Here is an 18,803-nt window from a genome sequence, read left to right as displayed (position 1 = left end):
CAGGAGAGAGGGGTCTTCAAGTCAAAAGATCCGTTGGAACATACGGTCATAGCCGAACCAGCACAGGTGGATTAACATGAGTGATGTCATTCAGTTGTCAGGCGCACATGGGAGCCAAATTCAAAGGTGGGCTTGCTGGTTCCTAGAGATCTAAGCAAGGTGCCTTTGGTACAATTTCATGAAGGGATCATTAAAGTATGAGAGGCCTTTCTTGAACCAGCGAGGACATGTTGTGATCTGTGCTGATGTGTAAAGGAATGATTCACAGCAATGGCTGAAGCGAGTCCTTTGAGATGGACTCACCATGGACCGCGGTTGGAGGGGCCACTGTGAAGTTCCACAGTCCGTCCTCAAAGCGAGGATCTGGGTCATCGGACGGGGCCGGGGAAGGAGGTGGGGGAACAAAGTTGGAGAGAGGGACTCCCTGGGTGAAGGAGTCCAGACACATGGAGTCAAAGTAGCGAGCAGCCAGGGTCTTGGAGTCGTTGGCGCTGGGGTTGAGGGTCTGGGCCAGTTGGTCCAGTGTGCTGTTGAAGGGGGTCTTCAGGACGCAGGTGGCCCCCACGCCTGAGGGCAAGCGGAGGCTGTTGATGATCTTCTGTGGGCTGGCGTCTGGGGACACCTGGCTCCTGAGAGGGGGCCAAAGGTGATCAGGATGGACCGCCGCAAAGAGTCATTTCTACATCCGCCGACCTTTCATTTCATGTCTTTAAATCTATGACTCCATGAGGTACGGATGAGAGTTGTTGATGAAGCTAACATATAAGTCAGGATGTGTGAAAGGCCACATGATAAACACTGTGCAGGTATATCATGGCTGGGCTTTTACATGTGAATACAAACTGTCCCAAGCAAATGCTTGTAGTGAAGAAAATGTCCTGAATGTATATTTTATGAAGCCGATACAGCATTTGCATCCTCTCTGCAAGGGCTTTGTAAAGTCAAACCTGTTTGCTGCCAATGAATATACAGTATTCACATTAATATACACACATTATACACATTATTTTGAAGACAAAACAGATGTTTGTGTGCAGTAGTACTTGGGGGCTGGACCAGTATCCAGGTCCCGCCGACACACAGAGAGCTGCTGTGCAAGCACCACGATGCTGTTGAGCTAGAAAGACTCAACAGCTATACATAATATTTATGAAAACTATATTTATGATCAAATTGACGCATCTTCTATTACACACACTCGTGATTTGGGCTTCAGAAAGGTGTGCTTATGAACACGATGGTTCGAGAGTATTGGCTAACCCTGTTGTCAGAGGTGAAGACGTTCAGTGAACCACAGACTATATTTAAAGATCGTAGATAGTTAGTTTACATGCAGTCCATGTGTTAAACAGACAATAATGGTCATACACTGATGGGAAGAGCTACCATGAAGGTACCACCTGTCCATCAGGACTAACTACCTGTACTGGGCTCTGTCCTCGTTGGCGTAGGGGATGAAGTTGCCCCGAGGTTGGGTGTAGTTATGATACTGGGAAGGGGACAAGATCAGGGGGGGCAGATCTCCTGTAGAAGCAGACAGACAGAATCCTTCTTTATTTACTTCATAAGAAGTGCAAAGCATCCACATGAAGATCACCGCTTGTTTGTAGCTCTTAGAAATGAGCCGATATCTCAACATTCAGCACCAGAACGTTGCATGATATATGCTTCATGTATGGATTCATCAAAGCCGCACTTTTCATATTAACAATGGATCAGTCTACTTTGGATGTGTCATGTGGACATTAACTCTTAATGACCAAGCCACAACAACTATAACAACCATAAACTGTGCCGTTCCTCTCTGCTCAGCGTCATCATCGTCATAAAGCAGCTGATAACACGGAGGAGCCCAGAGCTGCTGAACAAACACTGTCTTCAGAGCTGCTGGAGACCAAAGAGTAAATGTTGCACTTACATGACAGAATGCTAGTGTTGCTCTGTGTCTGCTGCTACAGGACAATATACATAGGTTTCCATTAAATCACACCCTCACACACCTCATACATTTGATCATTTTGATAAAAAACACAATTGTTTGATGTTATTGATAAAACCAAGAGTTTCATTACACTTGGTTTTATTGTTTTTACCCTTTATTATTTCAAAGAACTACTGTCTCACACTCCACTTATGTCTTTATGAATGATATATGTTCGATGCCCATAGTATTTGTGTGTTGTGTGAGGCAGCAGCTTGGAGCACAAGGCAAATTCCCTGCAGGACAATAAAGTACATCTTATTTTTTTTTTCTTATCTAGAGCAGTGAGAGCTGAAGAGCAGTGAGAGGTGAAGAGCAGTGAGAGGTGAAGAGGAGTGATGCTTCTGTCACAGTGTGTTGTGTCAGAGTATGACAGCTGACTTTGGTTTTGCTTTAGAGGTGGGTCAATGTGAATAACCCAAATAAGGCAGAGTAACAAAATGAATACTAGTCCATGCACATGCTCGCTAGCACAGACAAACAGATGTTTTTTGGTCCTGAGGAGGAGGATAGAAACATATTTGTCCAATCTCACCAATCTCAGGCACAGACAAGGCCACGGTCATGGCCACACAGACGAAGAAGGCAGGTAGGAGGATCTGAGAAAAGAGGCCCTTGGTGTTCCTCTTGGCACAGTGAAACCTCTTGACGATGAGGCCGTGGAACTGACTGAGCTTTAACCACCAGCCCTCCAGCTTGAAGCTGCCCTGGCCCTCCAGGACCTCTGGCTCCGGGGACGAGGGGTTCTCTGCATCTCCTGGAGGTGAACAGGCAGCAAAGAAATTGGTAAAATGAATTAAACTAGAAACGATATCCGCCAGGTGGGTCTGCCGTGATCACTGCTGTAATGTTTGATAGCACAATTGCATCATTATTTCTGAAGACAATTCCCTATACAACCAATTCCTTGTTGTTCAGGGTTGCTGTTGCAGAACAGACGAACTCCTGCTGAAGCGTGCTCATCTCCTTTTGGAAGTCCTGTATGTTCGACCAGATGGCGTCATGTGACATGTGATCATGTCTTCTGCTGCTGTGAGTGCTGTGGCTCTGCTGCTAATGTGAGCTTGATGAACTGCTGCTAGGATGCTAACGTGGTGAAGGAGCAGGATGGTTGACTTGTGTGTCTGTGAAGTAGCAACAAGAGGTGGAGGCAACGCGCTACTCTGAGTGAGACAGTGACGTGCAGTCTTTGAGTTTATTGTCTGTAATGACTCCAAGATATCTGACGCTGTCGAATCAAAGTTCAACAAGAGTTCCCCTCTCCCCAGATGTGTTAGCAACATGAGGCTAGCACGACACGCCGAGTCACACTGGCAGCGGAAAGACCTGCAGGACATTCTGAGAGAAAACTTTCCCCAAGACACAGGGATTCTTCTTACCAGGACGTCTGAAATGTGGTCGTGTATTTGTTTCTCCTATGCTCCATTGCTCACTCACTGAGGAGGAGGAGCAGCTCTCTTCAGTGTAACGTGCATGAGTGGAAACAACATTTGGTGTCGCTGTAGAAAACAGTATTACTTATACACAAACAAAAATAACAAAAAGGAGGAAACATGTTGAAATGTGTCATCAATCAGGAGGAATACGGGACAATTGTGACCACGGGAGGAAACCGTGAGAGGGCAAAGACAAATGGGAGGTTGGACAATTTACCTTATTGTCTTTCTCTTTGATTCATTACAGTAACATATTCAAACTCCAAATTCATTCAGATCAAGGCCATGGTGGAGGCCTAGTCTGCACCTGGGACAGATATATACATCGGGTATGTATGTACTTAGTCTGGACAACTGGCAACTGACAATTGCTGGTGAAGCCAGTTCTCTTGACTCCCTGTATGCCAGTAAAGGAGAAGGGAACATCTCTTGGCTGGACGCTCAGTATCTGACACAGCACATCTGCCATCTGGTTGTCTTACCCCTCAGGCTGGCAGAGTCAGACTCTTGGCCGTTGTCAAAGAGTGGGCAGTAATCTCCATAGAAGTCTGCGTACAGTCCCCCTTCATCCCCCCTCACTGAGCCGATGGATGAGGAGGATTTCAGGGAGGACTGGCTCTGACTCAGCCTGGAGCACATCACCAGATTACTCAGCTCCACCTCCGGCGTCTCACTCTCCACTGAAGGTCCAGTGGAGACCCCCAGCCCTCCTGAACCCACTGAGGACTTCCCCACTGAGCTGCCCCCTGGGGAACCCTTCATGTCTGCCAGAGGACAGAGAGAGAAGGAGAAGGCTAAAGTCTGAATCTAACGTCAGAGCTGTATTTCAGGCAGTACACATTCAGCAGAAATCTATTATTGTTGAGAAAGCCACGACGAATTTATGAAGGCTAAAAATGTAGTGGATGTGTTGCGCTACATGGAAGACGCATGAGAGGAACCCGTCTCACCAGCGTCACTGTTCTCCAGAGACTGGTCCTCCTCAGACACTTTGAGGAAAACCTCCTCAAGGGTGGTGTCCATCACCCCGAAGCTGGTCAGAGCCAGGCGGTCCAAGCTCTGCTCTAAAGCCTGGAGGCACACGCAACACAAGAGACTGTCAATGACTACTGAAGAATACATACAACCTACAGGAGCCTCATCATCTTTGTTTAACCAAATATTAAGTACGGCAATATGAAAGTTATACACACGTTTCAATTGCCTTATTCCAATGAGACCTCACTGCCACTGTGTCGGTAGACCTGCTACATGTCTCAATGGGTCTCACATGGGGGTCAGGGGCAGCTCTCCTTCTGGTCCTAGTTTGTAGCGCTAGTTAGCGTTAGAGCTCGGCCACCATTTTTGTGATAGTCAAAAGATTTCAGGGGGTATATAATGTATCTTTGGAAACATTGGGATCCCCACTAAAATATTAAAGTTCATTGGGTTTGTACAATTCTCGCCTGTCCAGTAGGAGTTTGCACTAACTGGGTTGCTGATTGAGTTTTTCATTTTTAATATAAAGGACTTTGCTTCAAATGGAAGGTAATGAGATGTGAGGTCACGGGACAGAGGATGTCGTACAGATTGTAAAGCACTTGTAATTTTGAGCTATAGAAAATAAACTGAATTTAATTGAATTTAATTACCAGACATATCAACTTGACTTGAATCAAGTTGGTAAGAATCGTACCACATTGTTTTGGTAAATCTTCAATATGCCTAACCATACTCTGAACTGCTGGAAACAGTGAATGTGCCAGTTGGAAGATTTTAATCTGTTTGAAATATTCATTACTTTTTATTGTTCATCTAGTAACAGAAGACTAGTACATTACATTTCCTTTAGCTGACGCTTTTATCCAAAGCGACTTACAATAAGTGCATTAAACCGCGAGAACAAACTCAGAACAACAAGAATCAGGAAAGTACAATTTCTTCAATAAAGTCAAACTACAAAGTGCTGTCAGTAAGAGATGTTTAAGTGCTACTAAAGTGCTACTACGGTGCTACTTTACAATAAGTAAGTAAATAAGACCAGAGGTTTCCGGGCATGTCTGTGTCGTACCTGGAAGAGCCTCTCGAAGCAGCCCTTCTTCACGGCCTCAGAGGGCAGGACGTAGGACAACTCAGTGTTGGAGTCAGACACCAGCAGACACGATGCCACAAACTGGCGAATAAACTGTGTGACCCGAGCCTCTGAGCAAGGTGACAGAGAGGAGGAGGGAGACAGAGACGAAGGAGGCTGCAGCTGGCTGCCCTGTGCTGCAGGATGGAGAGAGCGGAAGAGGACAGGAGGGGAAAGACACGAGAATCAGAATAAAAAAAACCATCAATTACAAAAAGAAGCGTGTGGAGATGAATTGAGCAGAGGCTGCAGGACAACATCAACTTGAGAAAGGGAGGTGAGGAGCACACTGATGGGAACAAGCTGAGAGGTGCTATGTCCTCACAGCGAACCCATACAGAGATAACACAGTTATGAAGCTGATCATGAGTCCAACAGCTGACCATCATCACACAAACAACCACAACTAAAACTTAATAGAGTAATATGACAATGTACCACATTTTCTCAATAATAATGTCAAGACTTTCAACATCTAGACTAAGAACAGATATATATATATATATATATATATATATATATATATATATATATATATATATATATATATATATATATATATATATATATATATATATATATATATATATATATATATAGACTAAGACCAGATATGTCTAAAATAAGACCAGATCTGAGTAGAATAAGATCAGATCTGTCTGGACAGGGGTTTCAGTTACTTGATTTCCTGAATCAAATAACTGAAAGAGTTGTATTGTACTAATTAGATTTAGAAAACTGGCCTTTATTAGCCTGCAGAGCAGGTGGCAGTTTATCAATCTGACTTTAAATCTGTTGGAGAAGCAAACCGCACTGACCTCTGCCTTCACTCTGCTTTTTGACTAGCGTGAGTTTGTATCCGTCTCCGTAGGTGCTCTTCAGGAAGAGTGGCGAGCCACAGCACTTCAGTTTCCCATGAGAGATGATGGCAATGCGATCTCCCAGAAGGTCTGCTTCATCCATGTGGTGGGTGGACAGCAGGATTGTACGACCTGGGGCAGAGGTCAACACATGAAACACAACCTCAACCAAAATGTGAAGACTGGATATTTTTGCAGATCATTAAATTTCAAGAAGTGTTGCTCTTTTGCCATTTCATGCAATGAGAATGACACTGAACCAACATTCACTATTTACCATGATGTCCTTTAATAAACAGTTTAGTCGCCAGTAAAGACGTTGGCATTGTATGTTTCTTCAAACCATGGATACATTGAAAGTGGAATTGTCCTACACAATACATGTAGCACTGTGAGCTAAGTGCAGAGCAGGTGGCAGTTTATTGTGTATATATTAATGAGAAGTAGTTTTAGAATAGAGATATTCTACAATTAGCACGTTAAAGACCCAGGTTACCCTGAACTGCAAAGAAAACTCTTTGAAGATCGTTGTTGGAGCATAACCAAAGGGTGTCATCCAGTATGGAGTTTCCACTCACCCTGTTTGTACTTGAGGATCAGGTCCCAGATGGCCCTGCGAGCGTAGGGGTCCACCCCTGCTGTGGGCTCGTCCAGGATGACGGCCCTGGAGCCCCCGACGAAGGCGATGGCCACGGATAGCTTCCTCTTCATCCCGCCGGACAAAGTCTGCACCAAGCAGTGGCGCTTGTTTGATAACTCCAGGTCAACGATCATCCTGGACACACAGCAAAGCAGCTGTTACATGCTTTTAGAGACGATTCCCTATCCATGTCAGTGTCTATATGTAGAGGAAGTTCTCTGATAATGTACAGAGTCATTCCATCGTCACCGCTCTGCTCTCACTTCTTCTGTCTTACAGACATATTTTCATTCACTTAATATTCTAAATCATAATAAATCTATTTTTCTGCTGGTTAGTTATTGTCAATGATGCTCAAAACTGTCTGTGGATGTTTCCCAATAAGTGCTGTCTGGGTAGAGCGTACCTTTTTAACACTAGACACACCCAAGGATCTGAAATGTGATGATATGGTTGTATCTAGTTGCGTTTTGTAGTTATCCTTGAGTACTTGCCTCTTTGCTTTGACTGTCTTTACTTGTGGTGTTTTATTTGATTTGTCTGTTGGACGTTCCATGAACTAAACTCACTTGTCCATCTCCTTGCGTATGTCTTCCTCGGCCATGCCTTTGAGTCTGGAGTAGAACCACAGGTGCTCCTCCACGCTCAGCTTGTCAAACAGGACGTTGTGCTGTGGACACATGCCCAGGTTCTGACGGATCCGCTCCATCTCCGTGCGGATGTCATGACCGTATATGGTGGCAGAGCCAGAGGTGGGCGGGAACAGGCCTGTCAGGATGGACCTATCACAATTCAGTGCAGGCAGTCAGTAGAAGCAGCAACGGATAATCACTCGGGCAATTCAAGCCAGATGTGCACGTTGTACACCTCAACACACTGCACGTCTCACTGGAGCCTGCAACATACTTGAATACAATAAAAAAAGATGACTGAATGTAACAAAGCGCCACGGTTGGGAAATAAAAACTCGGATGGTCCAATCGAAGTTACATGACAGGTCTTTTTTTTAAACCAGTATTTGCCTTTTATCATCACACACATATGCACAAGCACACACACACTGGTCCCCCTCACATGGTTGTGGTCTTGCCAGCGCCGTTGTGTCCCAGGAAGGAGACTACCTGGTTTTCATGGAGGTTGAGGCTCAGCTTGTTGAGGGCCAGTTTGCTGCCGGTCTTATACACCTTGGTCAGTTTGTCTATACAAACCACCAATGACAGGTGGCTCGGCTCCTCCTCTATGCCCCGCATCTCCTCTGGGGTTACAAGAGAGAGAGAAATAAGTGTTGCAAAAAAGATGGGGCTTCCTAAAGCTACTATTTTTTTGTTTGTGTTTGTTTTGCATTCAGTCAGAGCAACGTAGACCATTCTTGAAAGTGAAATGGTGAAATTATAGTACAACAAGTAAAAAGTCCTCTGGATTAGTCAACCAAACACGACTTTCACCAGGAGGCCCATGTTCAATAGAGGACGCTAAATGAGTGGAGCACTTTAGCACTTCTTCACTTGTTCTATTGCCCAACCTGACATTGACAGATGAAGCTGTGGGTCACCAATACGCGTAGTCCTGCAGAGTGTCGATAACATCACGTGTTCATGTCTGACTTGGTTAAGTAAATCTTGAGAAATGACAATCAAGCCATCCTCGTCAGTACCGAAGAATCATTTGTCCTTACCAGATCGCCGCTGGTCCATAGCACAAGCCTGATCCTCCTCCATCACACTGAGCCTGGCAGCCCCGCCTCCACACCACGGCCAATCCCAGGTCTCGACACGCCCACTGCCTGACCAATAGGACCTCTGCAGGGGGAAGTACCATGGACGGGGAAGCCCATACATTCCTATAAGAGAGGTGAAACACATTTGACACAATCATCTGAAAAGATATGGTAAACATTGAGAACATGATGGTGAGGGAATGATGTCGTACCTGGATGCACAGCCTCTATGTACCAAGTGAGCACGCCATATACAGCGGCATCGATGATGAGCATCATCATGGACAGACCCAGGTTGAAGTCATCGCCTTCTACTGGTGACTGGCTGATGGTCCTCCACTGGATGCCAACACCTGCGACCTCATACAGCGCAAAATACTTGGAGCCCAGGCCGAACGCTGTGGTGGACATCAGAGACTGGAGGGGAGAGGAGAGACCAGTAACATCGGGGTTATTTCAGTAATCCCATTTTACAAACAGACCCCAAATGTCGTTAGAGTCAAATGAAAAGGAAGGAAAGGGAGAAAAGGCCTTACAGCGATGCACTTCTCAAAGGCAGTGATCTTGTCATGGGCCACCTCCTCCCTAATGGCCACATACATGTAGGGCACGTAGCTGAGGAAGTAGATGATTCCTCCACAGGCTGAAGCCAGCTTGGCCTTAGAGTAGATGACTGACACCAAAAAACTGGAAAACAAAGAGAGGTTACATGGGTTTCTTTCTCATTAAGCAGCTCCATGAAATCATATATGTATATATATAGAGAGAGAGCTTTGGAAAGGAAGGAGGAGCTCTCACCAGAACATGATGGTGGCCACAGCGTAGATGGTGAGGAAGAGCCAGATGATGAAGGGGTCGCTGTGCAGCAACACCCGGCCATACTTCAAGATGGCCGTCAGAGCGGTGACGGAAATGGACAGCTGGACGAAGCCGGTGATGAACCAGGCCACCCAGTGGACAGCGTTGTTCAGACCCATCATCTTCATCACCTGACAGAGGGACATGATGGTTACACGACGTCGCCCTTCATCCCATTGAAACTGCTTCACTGTGGGTTTGTGTCCTTCAGTGTGACGTCACTCGAAACACAAACTAAAAGAATGTAATTTAAAGGATGGCTGCTATTCCTCTGTATTGCACTTACATAAAGAAACCTATTTAAAAAACAAATATGTAAATAATAAGTAAATACAAAAATGTAATAAACAAAAACTTCCCATTCCTCTCTGTTGTTACCACAATTAACTGTTCAACAATATGGGTGTTGATATCACCATCATCACATTATTGTTATCTTTTCTGCTTAACACACGCTCTATAGATGTGCTACATGTATCTTTTACACATACTTATACATCACATAACAACACCATCACAGATCCAGAAGGACGATTTATCATGTGAATTATACACAAAAGCCTAATAACTATTGCAAACGTCCCTCCTCTCTTGCTCCATGTATATTTAATGTATATACTGATATAATGAAAATAGTAGTAGTAGTAGTAGTAGTAGTAGTAGTAGTAGTAGTAGTAGTAGTAATAGTAGTAATAGTAGTAGTAGTAGTAGTAGTAGTAGTAGTAGTAGTAGTAGTAGTAGTATAACATATATATTGTTGGGTCTGTACATGGCATTTATTGATAATAAAAAAAAGATAAAACATCCTTTGGAAATTTTATATTAATAGTCAAAGATATCATGCTATATATATATATATATATATATATATATATATATATATATATATATATATATATATATATATATATATATATATATATATAATAGAGTAACCTAACCTCTTTGAGCCGGTGCTCCTTCTCAGCCACAATGTGCTGAATCATCATGGCCACTGAGTAAACCCAGGAGATCACCATGCACAGAGGCATCATGTGCTCAATCACAAACAGGAAGCTGAAACAAACAACAACAACAAAAACACATGCTGTCAGGGTATTATCACCAAATACACACTTCTGCAGTTCTAATGCAATACATGTATACAATATATTTAAACAGAACACGAGTTAGACAAACATTTAGAAATGCAATGCTTCAAATTGCACATTTTATTTTCATGCTAAACGTGTGTTTCCATGTGTCTCCAATGAGCATCAACATTACGACAAAGCAGAAGAGCAGCGCTCACTCGTCTCTGGTGTAACAGGGGTAGGGGAACATCTGGACGTAGTTCCCAGGCTCCACCACGTCATGGCCAACAAACGTGTTGATGATGGCTCTCTCTATCATATCTGCAGGAGTGTGGAGGAAATAGAGAGAGCTTTTTGTTGCATTATTTCCTAAAGATCCTTTATCACTCTTTTCAACCTTGAAAAAGGCGTCAGGCCAGAGGGTGAACAGGTCATCCTTCAACCACAAGGTACGCTTTTATATCTTTAGTGTGACCCTGAAAACCACCATGAAAATGGCAACGGCTGACAGGGACAGCCAAAAGAAGACCGGTATGTATTGGACACCTGACACGGAGGCAGCTCCCCTGCTCTCTCCTAAGATAAAAGAGGACTGTGTGAGAAAGTGCTTCTGCTGCAGCTTGCATTGGCATATTCACAGGTGCACAGTGGTAAGCACTTTATCAGACTCCATTTTTCTCTTTGTAAAACCAACTAAATAAAGCGTTTTACGTCACAGTCTGGCTCCCTTATGTCCCTGTGTCCATATTTACATGTAGTACAGACTGTTTCCATCTGCAGACTGCACTAAAACAATGAGTCCGGATATGTTTCAGATTCCAAACAAAGTGGGAGTGCAACAAATCAATATTATAACATGTCAACTTTGTTTCAAATCCATATTCAAGTCCGTATCATAAATAATAATTTAGCACTTACCTTGAATCCAAACAAAACCGTAGAGGAAGTAGAATTTCCCCCCGGTGTTGGGCCCGGGGCGCCAGTAGGCCCGTCGGATTTCATTGGTCTTCTCTGTAAAGCTGGAGTTTTGTCTAATTTTGTAGAGAACATGAGGCGGCAGGGAGCCATCTTTGTTTGTCTGGACAATCACACCTAAAACAAAAGAAACATATATGAGGTCAGACTTCTTACTTTGACTTTAATTCAGGCCTGTTTGTTGTTCTCTCTTTATAACCCAGACTCTATAATACACAGTGAATGGTGTTTATACTTGTTTACTCTACTTGCACTGGTTTCATGCTGCAGTATGGTTCAGATGTCAAATGCGTTTTAAAGCAGGCTAGGGTGCTCTTCTAATGGAGAAAGCATGATGATAAAGTGCCCTCTCGGGTGCTCTTCTAATGGAGAAAGCATGATGATAAAGTGCCCTCTAGGGTGCTCTTCTAGTGGAGAAAGCATGATGATAAAGTGCCCTCTAGGGTGCTCTTCTAGTGGAGAAAGCATGATGATAAAGCGCCCTCTCGGGTGCTCTTTTAGTGGAGAAAGCATGATGATAAAGTGCCTTCTAGGGTGCTCTTCTAGTGGAGAAAACATGATGATAAAGTGCTCTCTAGGGTGCTGTTCTAGTGGAGAAAACATGATGATAAAGTGCCCTCTAGGGTGCTCTTCTAGTGGAGAAAACATGATGATAAAGTGCTCTCTAGGGTGCTGTTCTAGTGGAGAAAACATGATGATAAAGTGCCCTCTAGGGTGCACTTCTAGTGGAGTAAACATGATGAAGTGCCACAACCTGACAGAGGGATGACTCACTGGCAAACACAGACACGTTGTCCTGGTAGGCCTGGTTCAGGGTGTAGTTGACGATGCTGTCCTCGTCAGGAAAGCCCTTGAAGACATCTACACTGACCTGTGAGCACGGAGCAAAGACAGAAGCAGAAATGGATTCATCACAAACTACTAGCACCGAATGTAAAGCATGCTAGCACATTGTTTGTTTTTGTTTGTTTTGCGGTGGCTGTAGATCAAGGACATGAGTGGTCGTCCCGTTACCACAAGGTAGCCGGTTCCCTCATAGTTCACACGTGGAAGTGTCCCTAAACAAGACACTGAAGCCCTGGCTGCTCCTGAACCAAGGATGGGTTGAAGAATTTCCCCAAGGGGATTAATAAAGGATCATTTCTCTTTCTTTCTTCTTCTTTACCATCTCCACACTGGGTCTCTGAGTAAGCCATCAAATGTTAATGGTGATGTAATAGCTGTGGTCTCTACACATATTTCAAGTGACAGAAGTCTCAGTCTCTGCTCCGTTGCTCTCATACTAGTGTTCATTAACTCTCAGCAGCAGCAGCTGTTCAGGTGTCCCAGCTGACTCATGCATGTGAGGTATGTCCTGTTTAATCTCACAGACACTATTCTACACTTTACCAACCTTAGACATGAAGCGCGTCCAGCCGCAGGCGGCATTGTCGATGGTGTCCAGCTGCTCCAGCAGGGTGGAGATGTTTGGAAGACTGTAGTTACCTTCCATCAGACCCTGCATCAGCTCACTGTCTGTGCCATTTAACAACTCAGGGTGCTGCTGAAGCTCTGATGACAGCTGGAGGGAGAGGAGGTGGAGGATGAATGCAGACATCAGTCCAAGTTCTGTTAATAGATGAACTTAATGGGAAAAGTTTGTTTCAACATCATGATAGTACTTTATCTTGAATAATGTCAAAGCATGAGCCGAGTCTACCTGCTGGAGCCACACCAGGTGGTTGTGCAGCCGGCCCTCCTCCAGAAAGGTCCTGAGCTGTGCGGAGATGTTGAGCCACACTTTGGTGTAGTGCGTCACGTTGCCGACGAATGCAAATGTCTCATTTGCCTGAGTGCAAAAGGTTTACATATATTTTGTATGAATTCATCCATTTGTCCATTGCATTTCTACTCCTTCCTGTTTCCACCTCCTCCCTCTCTCACTGCCATCTCATCTAAGTTGCTCAGATAAGAGATGTACAGAGCTGCTGCCACTAGTCAGTCTGTGCTCACCCACATATACTCATTTGTTCGACAGTGTGTGATTTATGTTTTCTTCATGGAATATAAATGATAAAATAATTCACTTTACTCTAGTTTCTCACATTTATTCTGTGTCCTCTGGATGCAGCATCTATCTTCTTAACAACGCTCCTCAAACGAGAGGAAATAATAATGCACATGTAGTGCTCTAGTAAGTATTTGGGGAAGCAGGACAGTGTATGTGGGACAGGGTCAAAATACACTACTGTGTGTGTGTGTGTGTGTGTGTGTGTGTGTGTGTGTGTGTGTGTGTGTTGATGGAGGCGACTATGGCTCAATGGTAGAGCGGGAACGTCCTTCAATCACAGGATCGGCTTAACCCCAAATGTCTCCAGCAACTGTGCCTGTGTATAAACGTTAGTTAGTCCTGATGGACAGGTGCTACCTTCATGGTAGCTCCTCCAATCAGTGTGTGAATGACGACAAGTTGTGTTAAAGAGCTTTGATGGGTCAGATCACGAGAAAATGGATGTACAATACTGTCCATTTGCCATTTAATGCTTGTGAAGTAACATGGCACCCAGTGAATCTTTCACAATAACAATGTCATAAGGTTATTAATAATTATACATCTGAGCTGTATTGGTAGTTTGCTTCCTTTACCCCAAGTGGGCCAAACATAAGTGGAGCATCAAGCACAGCTTTGTCTGTGGGTATAATGAACAGCTGTCCACTTGCCTTCTGAATCACTTTATCCATCTGGGATCCAATGGGTGAGTAGAGGATCTTGGGGTTTGTAGTCATCAAGTGGACCAGTAAGCCCAGATTCCTCTGCTCTTTGCTGGTGAATCCCAGAGAACTCATATTCCCCTGTTTCAAAGCCTCTGGCTCGATGATCCTACAACAAGAGCCACAGGTCAAAGGTCATCACGTTTATGTGACCTGTCACTCCCCACATGTCAGCCCACGAGTTTACAGGCTAATATCCCACTGTTCCTAGTTCAGTGTTCTTACACCACGCACCGCTAACGACCTCATTATCTGAGAAGAAATGATTTCTCCACTCATGTTTAATCTCATATCTCATATTTAATCTCATATCTCATGTTTAATCTCATGTTTAATCACAGACAACAGAAAGGGAGGATGAAGCTTTGTTAAGGACTTTGTTAAAGACAATAGTTATATTTCCAGTTCATTACAATTTGGCTCCTATTTTTTGTAGTTTAAGCAATCATTTCAATCAGCTGTAATCACCATGGAACGCTCAAATGTGGACCAGAAGCATTCAAAAAAAGCATCACATTAAAACACATAAAAGTCAGTCAAGTCAGTTGTATATATTTACAAAGGACAGATTGAGTAATAATGGGTCTTTGCTTTCTCTTCTTTATAAGTTTTAGATGGGGCCTTTTTTAAAAAGTGTGCAATAATCATGTATTTTGACCTTTTTGGTGCTTAAAACCACACATTTCACATCTCTTTAAAAACAGGCCCAATTGGTGTATTTATAGAGGTAAATATTAGTGCTTGGATGTGACAAAACCTTAAACCCTTTATACACTTTAAGTGGAGGTGCTTTAACAGTGGTTTCAGGACCAAAACCTTTCATAAGCAGCCCTTTGTTGAAAGGAATCTGTCAATCATGTTGAGCCTTCTATTAAAAGTTAAAAATAAATCTCCTTTACAAGAGTTTCCTGGCCAAGACAGCAGTAGCACATTAAACAAAGTTTCAAACATACAAGAGGAAACAGATAAAACAGATAAAACAGTGACAGAACATGTTTAGATCACAGCATGAGACTCAGTCATGTCATAGTTCACACAGGTGCACATTCAGCATTCAAAAACATCTACAACCACATGAACCTTCCTCCAACTCTTTCAGGCTATTTTTAAAAACAGCTAAAGAGACCAGCTCCTGTTGCCTCGGAGCAAGTGCAGCAAACCTAAAACCCCTTTTCCCATTTCTAGACGGACTTTAGGGACAGCTCGCAAGAGTAGGCCTTGTGCATCTGTCACAGAGCGAAGACGGTAGCTTCCAGGATCTTTCTGATAAATAAATTTACACAGATAAGATGGAAGTGCATTAAGGATTGCTCTACAATACGGACAAAGTATAACGTGTGTCTCAACGACCAACTTTGTGGGAACTATTTTATTCTTTTGGATAGAAACGGTGATCACAGCGACAGAATTACGGCCCAAAGTTAAAAAGAAAAAGAAACCATCAATTAAATTGAAAAGATATTTCTGTCCTTGCTTTCATTCCCTGCACAACAGCATGAGAACACAGACACATGGCATGTTTTTGTCATGTTTTTGTCATGTTTTTGTCATGATGTCATCACCCACCTGTTGTGCCCACACAGGATGGGCTGTAGTCCGGCCCACAGCTGGACAAATGCTGAAAACTGAGAGTGAGGGTTTTCTGCTTCCTCCTTCCCTTTCCTTCCTCCTGTTCCTCCTCCTCCTTCGGCTCCTTCCACCCCCTCCTCTCCGGGGGTGTCGGTGGTGTTGGGGCCCCAGGTGGTGGCGTTCAGGGGCCCGTTCGTGTTGTTGGGGGAGGCTGAAGTCCGACCAGCGCAGGCGCCTTTGGGCAGCAGCCGGGCCAGACCGGAGAGCAGGTCCACGTCCTGCAGGAGCCGCTCCACGTCGGACACGTCCTTCAACAAGACCCCAAGGTCGGCCCGAGAGAGAGGAGCCAGAGAGCTGGGCTGCTCACAGTGAAGCTGGAGAGGAAGAGAGGGGGAGAGGTAGAGGAAGAGAGGACAAGAAAGGAGAAGAGGTGGAGAAGGAGAGGAGGTGTTGTTAGTGATGAATGATTCACTGTCCTGTGCTTTGAAGATACTTAAAGTTAAAGTCCGGCTGTCGGTGGCTTCGTCTTTCATCAACATGACTTGCTGCTGTGTTTATCGTAGTGTGAATGCAGCGTTGGTCTTGGAAGTCACAAAAGAGGAGTTTTAGTTTTATACATCTGTTGTGTGAACAAGATAAATATCCTGTGGGCACAAGCTATTTTAATATTCATAAGATTGACATGCCTTTTTAAATTATTATTATTGTTCTGGAATAACGATAGCACGACATTGTCCTCAACAAGACTCGTGTTCTGTGTATTTAACAGCAGACAGACTCTCTGTGACATCACCCGTTCGCTGTGACATCACCCGTTCCCTGTGACATCACCCGTTCGCTGTGACATCACCCGTTCGCTGTGACATCACCCGTTCCCTGTGACATCACCCGTTCCCTGTGACATCACCCGTTCACTGTGACATCACCCGTTCGCTGTGACATCACCCGTTCGCTGTGACATCACCCGTTCGCTGTGACATCACCCGTGTGTTTGTGGACGACAGTTTTTATGCCTCCTGTTCCAGACTTGTTTTTTCTGCCCAGGCGTTGAGCATCAGAGCTTTCACATTGTTACGCACTCTGAAGCCGTCATGGAGCCACTGAGGAAAGCGGGTGTGGTCACGCTAACACGTTATCACTTTCACCACGTTTTAGAAATCTTTATTTTAGTACAATAGCTCATTGTATAACTTGTTTGAAGACTAGTTTAAACGATCTATTTGAGAAAAGGGAATCAAGGACTGGCAGGGTCCAGACAGCGAGGAGAGGAGAGAAGGTCGCAGGTTGACCGGAGGCTGAACAACACGGAGCAGAGGAGTGAAGAACCCAAAGGCAAGACTCAGCTTACTCATCAGGTCAGCCTCTGACATGCTTTCCAGTCCCCTGAATCTCCACCAGGGTTTTTTGCGAACAGGGAAAGCTGCAGCTCTGCAACGCGAGCCGTGGAGCTCATCTGTGTTGTGGGAACGCTGGCCCATGTGTTGGAGAGGCACACACAGCTCACTGAGCTCACAGTACCAGAGGAGGAGAGGATGTCCGCTTCACACAAAAGAAGACCAAAGTACTCCGCTGAGTGCTGGGAATCTGGCTGCAGGGTCACTATGCTCCCAGTGGAGGATGCTAGCGTGGCTTTGTGGGGCTTTTAACCAAAAAGTGACAGGAGGAAATCGGAAGAAAGCAACGAAAGAACTGTCAGAGGAGGCGGAGAAGGGCTGAGGAAGAAAGAGGGGAAAGAAACCCGGATGCCAGCTTGTATTATACATTTGAAATTATCCACGAGACTGCATCAACATGTTTGACGCATATCTTATTCATCTACACATTTTCATTATTCATCGTATTGTGTTTCCTCAGTTTCAGTTCATCATTAAACAGAGTTAGACTGTCATCTCTGTGGTGATTGGAGAAAGGGTTATTAGCCAATGAGAGAGCAGCTCCCAGGCAGACTGAGCTACAGGCCATCAGACCAACTGCTAGCTCGTCACGGTGCAGAGTGAGCTAACGCTAGCACAGCAGCCTGAAGACAGGTGTGAAGTACATCTTGGAAGAAAGGAAAACATTGTCTCCTCATTCCTTTGTTACCAGAAGTAATATGTCCTCTGAAAGCTCTCACCTTCAACACGTTCATTGAGTTATGAGGGCTCATGCAGGCCTTATAACTATAAGGCCTATTGTCTCATAAAGCTTCTTAAAGTACTATTATTATTATTATTTTGTTGAATATCAATCATTTTTCTGTTGTAAATGTTTCTGCTGTACCTTCTCACTGACCATCTGTGTGTTGACCTGCTGTCTCAACTCCAGGCTCATCAGTCTGAAGCGCTCTGACCTTTGACCCTCCCCTCCGCTGCACACTGCGCTGCGATAGGCCTGCAGCACCGGCTGCTGCTCCTCAGGCACCAGTAGGATCTTACTGAGCCCGGTGGCCCCGCCCTCCCCACAGGTGAGGCTCTCCAGCATGACTCCAGTCAGAAGGAACGCCTGTGGACGACAGAACCAGATCATGTAGTGATGTCAGCTTCTTAAGGTCATGTCACTCGAATACCGGCTTCATATTATTGTATGACAACAACACATTCAGTTATTAGTTAGCTCAGACTTCAGATTAGTTCTTTTCCTTTACAGAAATGCAGAGCCACAGAAGACATTATACAGCTGTTTACAGTGAATAAAGTGACTTTCACACATAACACCAGCTGATTCATCCTTTGACTCAATGACAGAAATTAACGGGGGGAAAAAAAGAAAAGATTTTTGTTTAGGAAACAGATGAATCATCACAATCATCATGATGTCTTGATGTGAATCCCTGTGTTATTGGAGTTGACCTCAT

General features: G+C 44.4%; 1 protein-coding gene across 3 annotated transcripts in view; it reads right to left on the bottom strand.

Moving 5' to 3' along the window:
* abca2 (ATP-binding cassette, sub-family A (ABC1), member 2) overlaps positions 1–18,803 on the bottom strand; it is a 40,515-nt gene that overhangs the window by 10,671 nt on the left and 11,041 nt on the right. The window contains exons 7-29 of one of the 3 annotated variants that reach the window (XM_068604445.1): positions 18,230–18,451; positions 15,968–16,344; positions 14,351–14,510; positions 13,350–13,478; positions 13,044–13,211; positions 12,425–12,521; positions 11,594–11,767; positions 10,894–10,996; positions 10,544–10,658; positions 9,543–9,733; positions 9,281–9,431; positions 8,957–9,161; positions 8,703–8,867; positions 8,102–8,282; positions 7,597–7,809; positions 6,966–7,162; positions 6,346–6,519; positions 5,468–5,664; positions 4,368–4,488; positions 3,900–4,181; positions 2,517–2,738; positions 1,422–1,524; positions 304–629 (exon numbers count right to left, since the gene is read on the bottom strand). In XM_068604445.1, coding sequence (XP_068460546.1) covers positions 304–629; positions 1,422–1,524; positions 2,517–2,738; positions 3,900–4,181; positions 4,368–4,488; positions 5,468–5,664; positions 6,346–6,519; positions 6,966–7,162; positions 7,597–7,809; positions 8,102–8,282; positions 8,703–8,867; positions 8,957–9,161; positions 9,281–9,431; positions 9,543–9,733; positions 10,544–10,658; positions 10,894–10,996; positions 11,594–11,767; positions 12,425–12,521; positions 13,044–13,211; positions 13,350–13,478; positions 14,351–14,510; positions 15,968–16,344; positions 18,230–18,451 — 4,273 coding nt within the window. The remainder of the gene's footprint in view (positions 1–303; positions 630–1,421; positions 1,525–2,516; positions 2,739–3,899; positions 4,182–4,367; positions 4,489–5,467; positions 5,665–6,345; positions 6,520–6,965; positions 7,163–7,596; positions 7,810–8,101; positions 8,283–8,702; positions 8,868–8,956; positions 9,162–9,280; positions 9,432–9,542; positions 9,734–10,543; positions 10,659–10,893; positions 10,997–11,593; positions 11,768–12,424; positions 12,522–13,043; positions 13,212–13,349; positions 13,479–14,350; positions 14,511–15,967; positions 16,345–18,229; positions 18,452–18,803) is intronic. The other 2 variants (XM_068604446.1, XM_068604447.1) reach the window with 2 other exon arrangements.

The sequence above is a fragment of the Clinocottus analis genome, unplaced genomic scaffold (assembly GCF_023055335.1).
Source record: "Clinocottus analis isolate CAN_PGR_092001 unplaced genomic scaffold, fCliAna1.0.p SCAF_7, whole genome shotgun sequence".
NCBI lineage: Eukaryota > Metazoa > Chordata > Actinopteri > Perciformes > Cottidae > Clinocottus > Clinocottus analis.
This window is presented reverse-complemented; position numbering and strand designations above follow the sequence as displayed.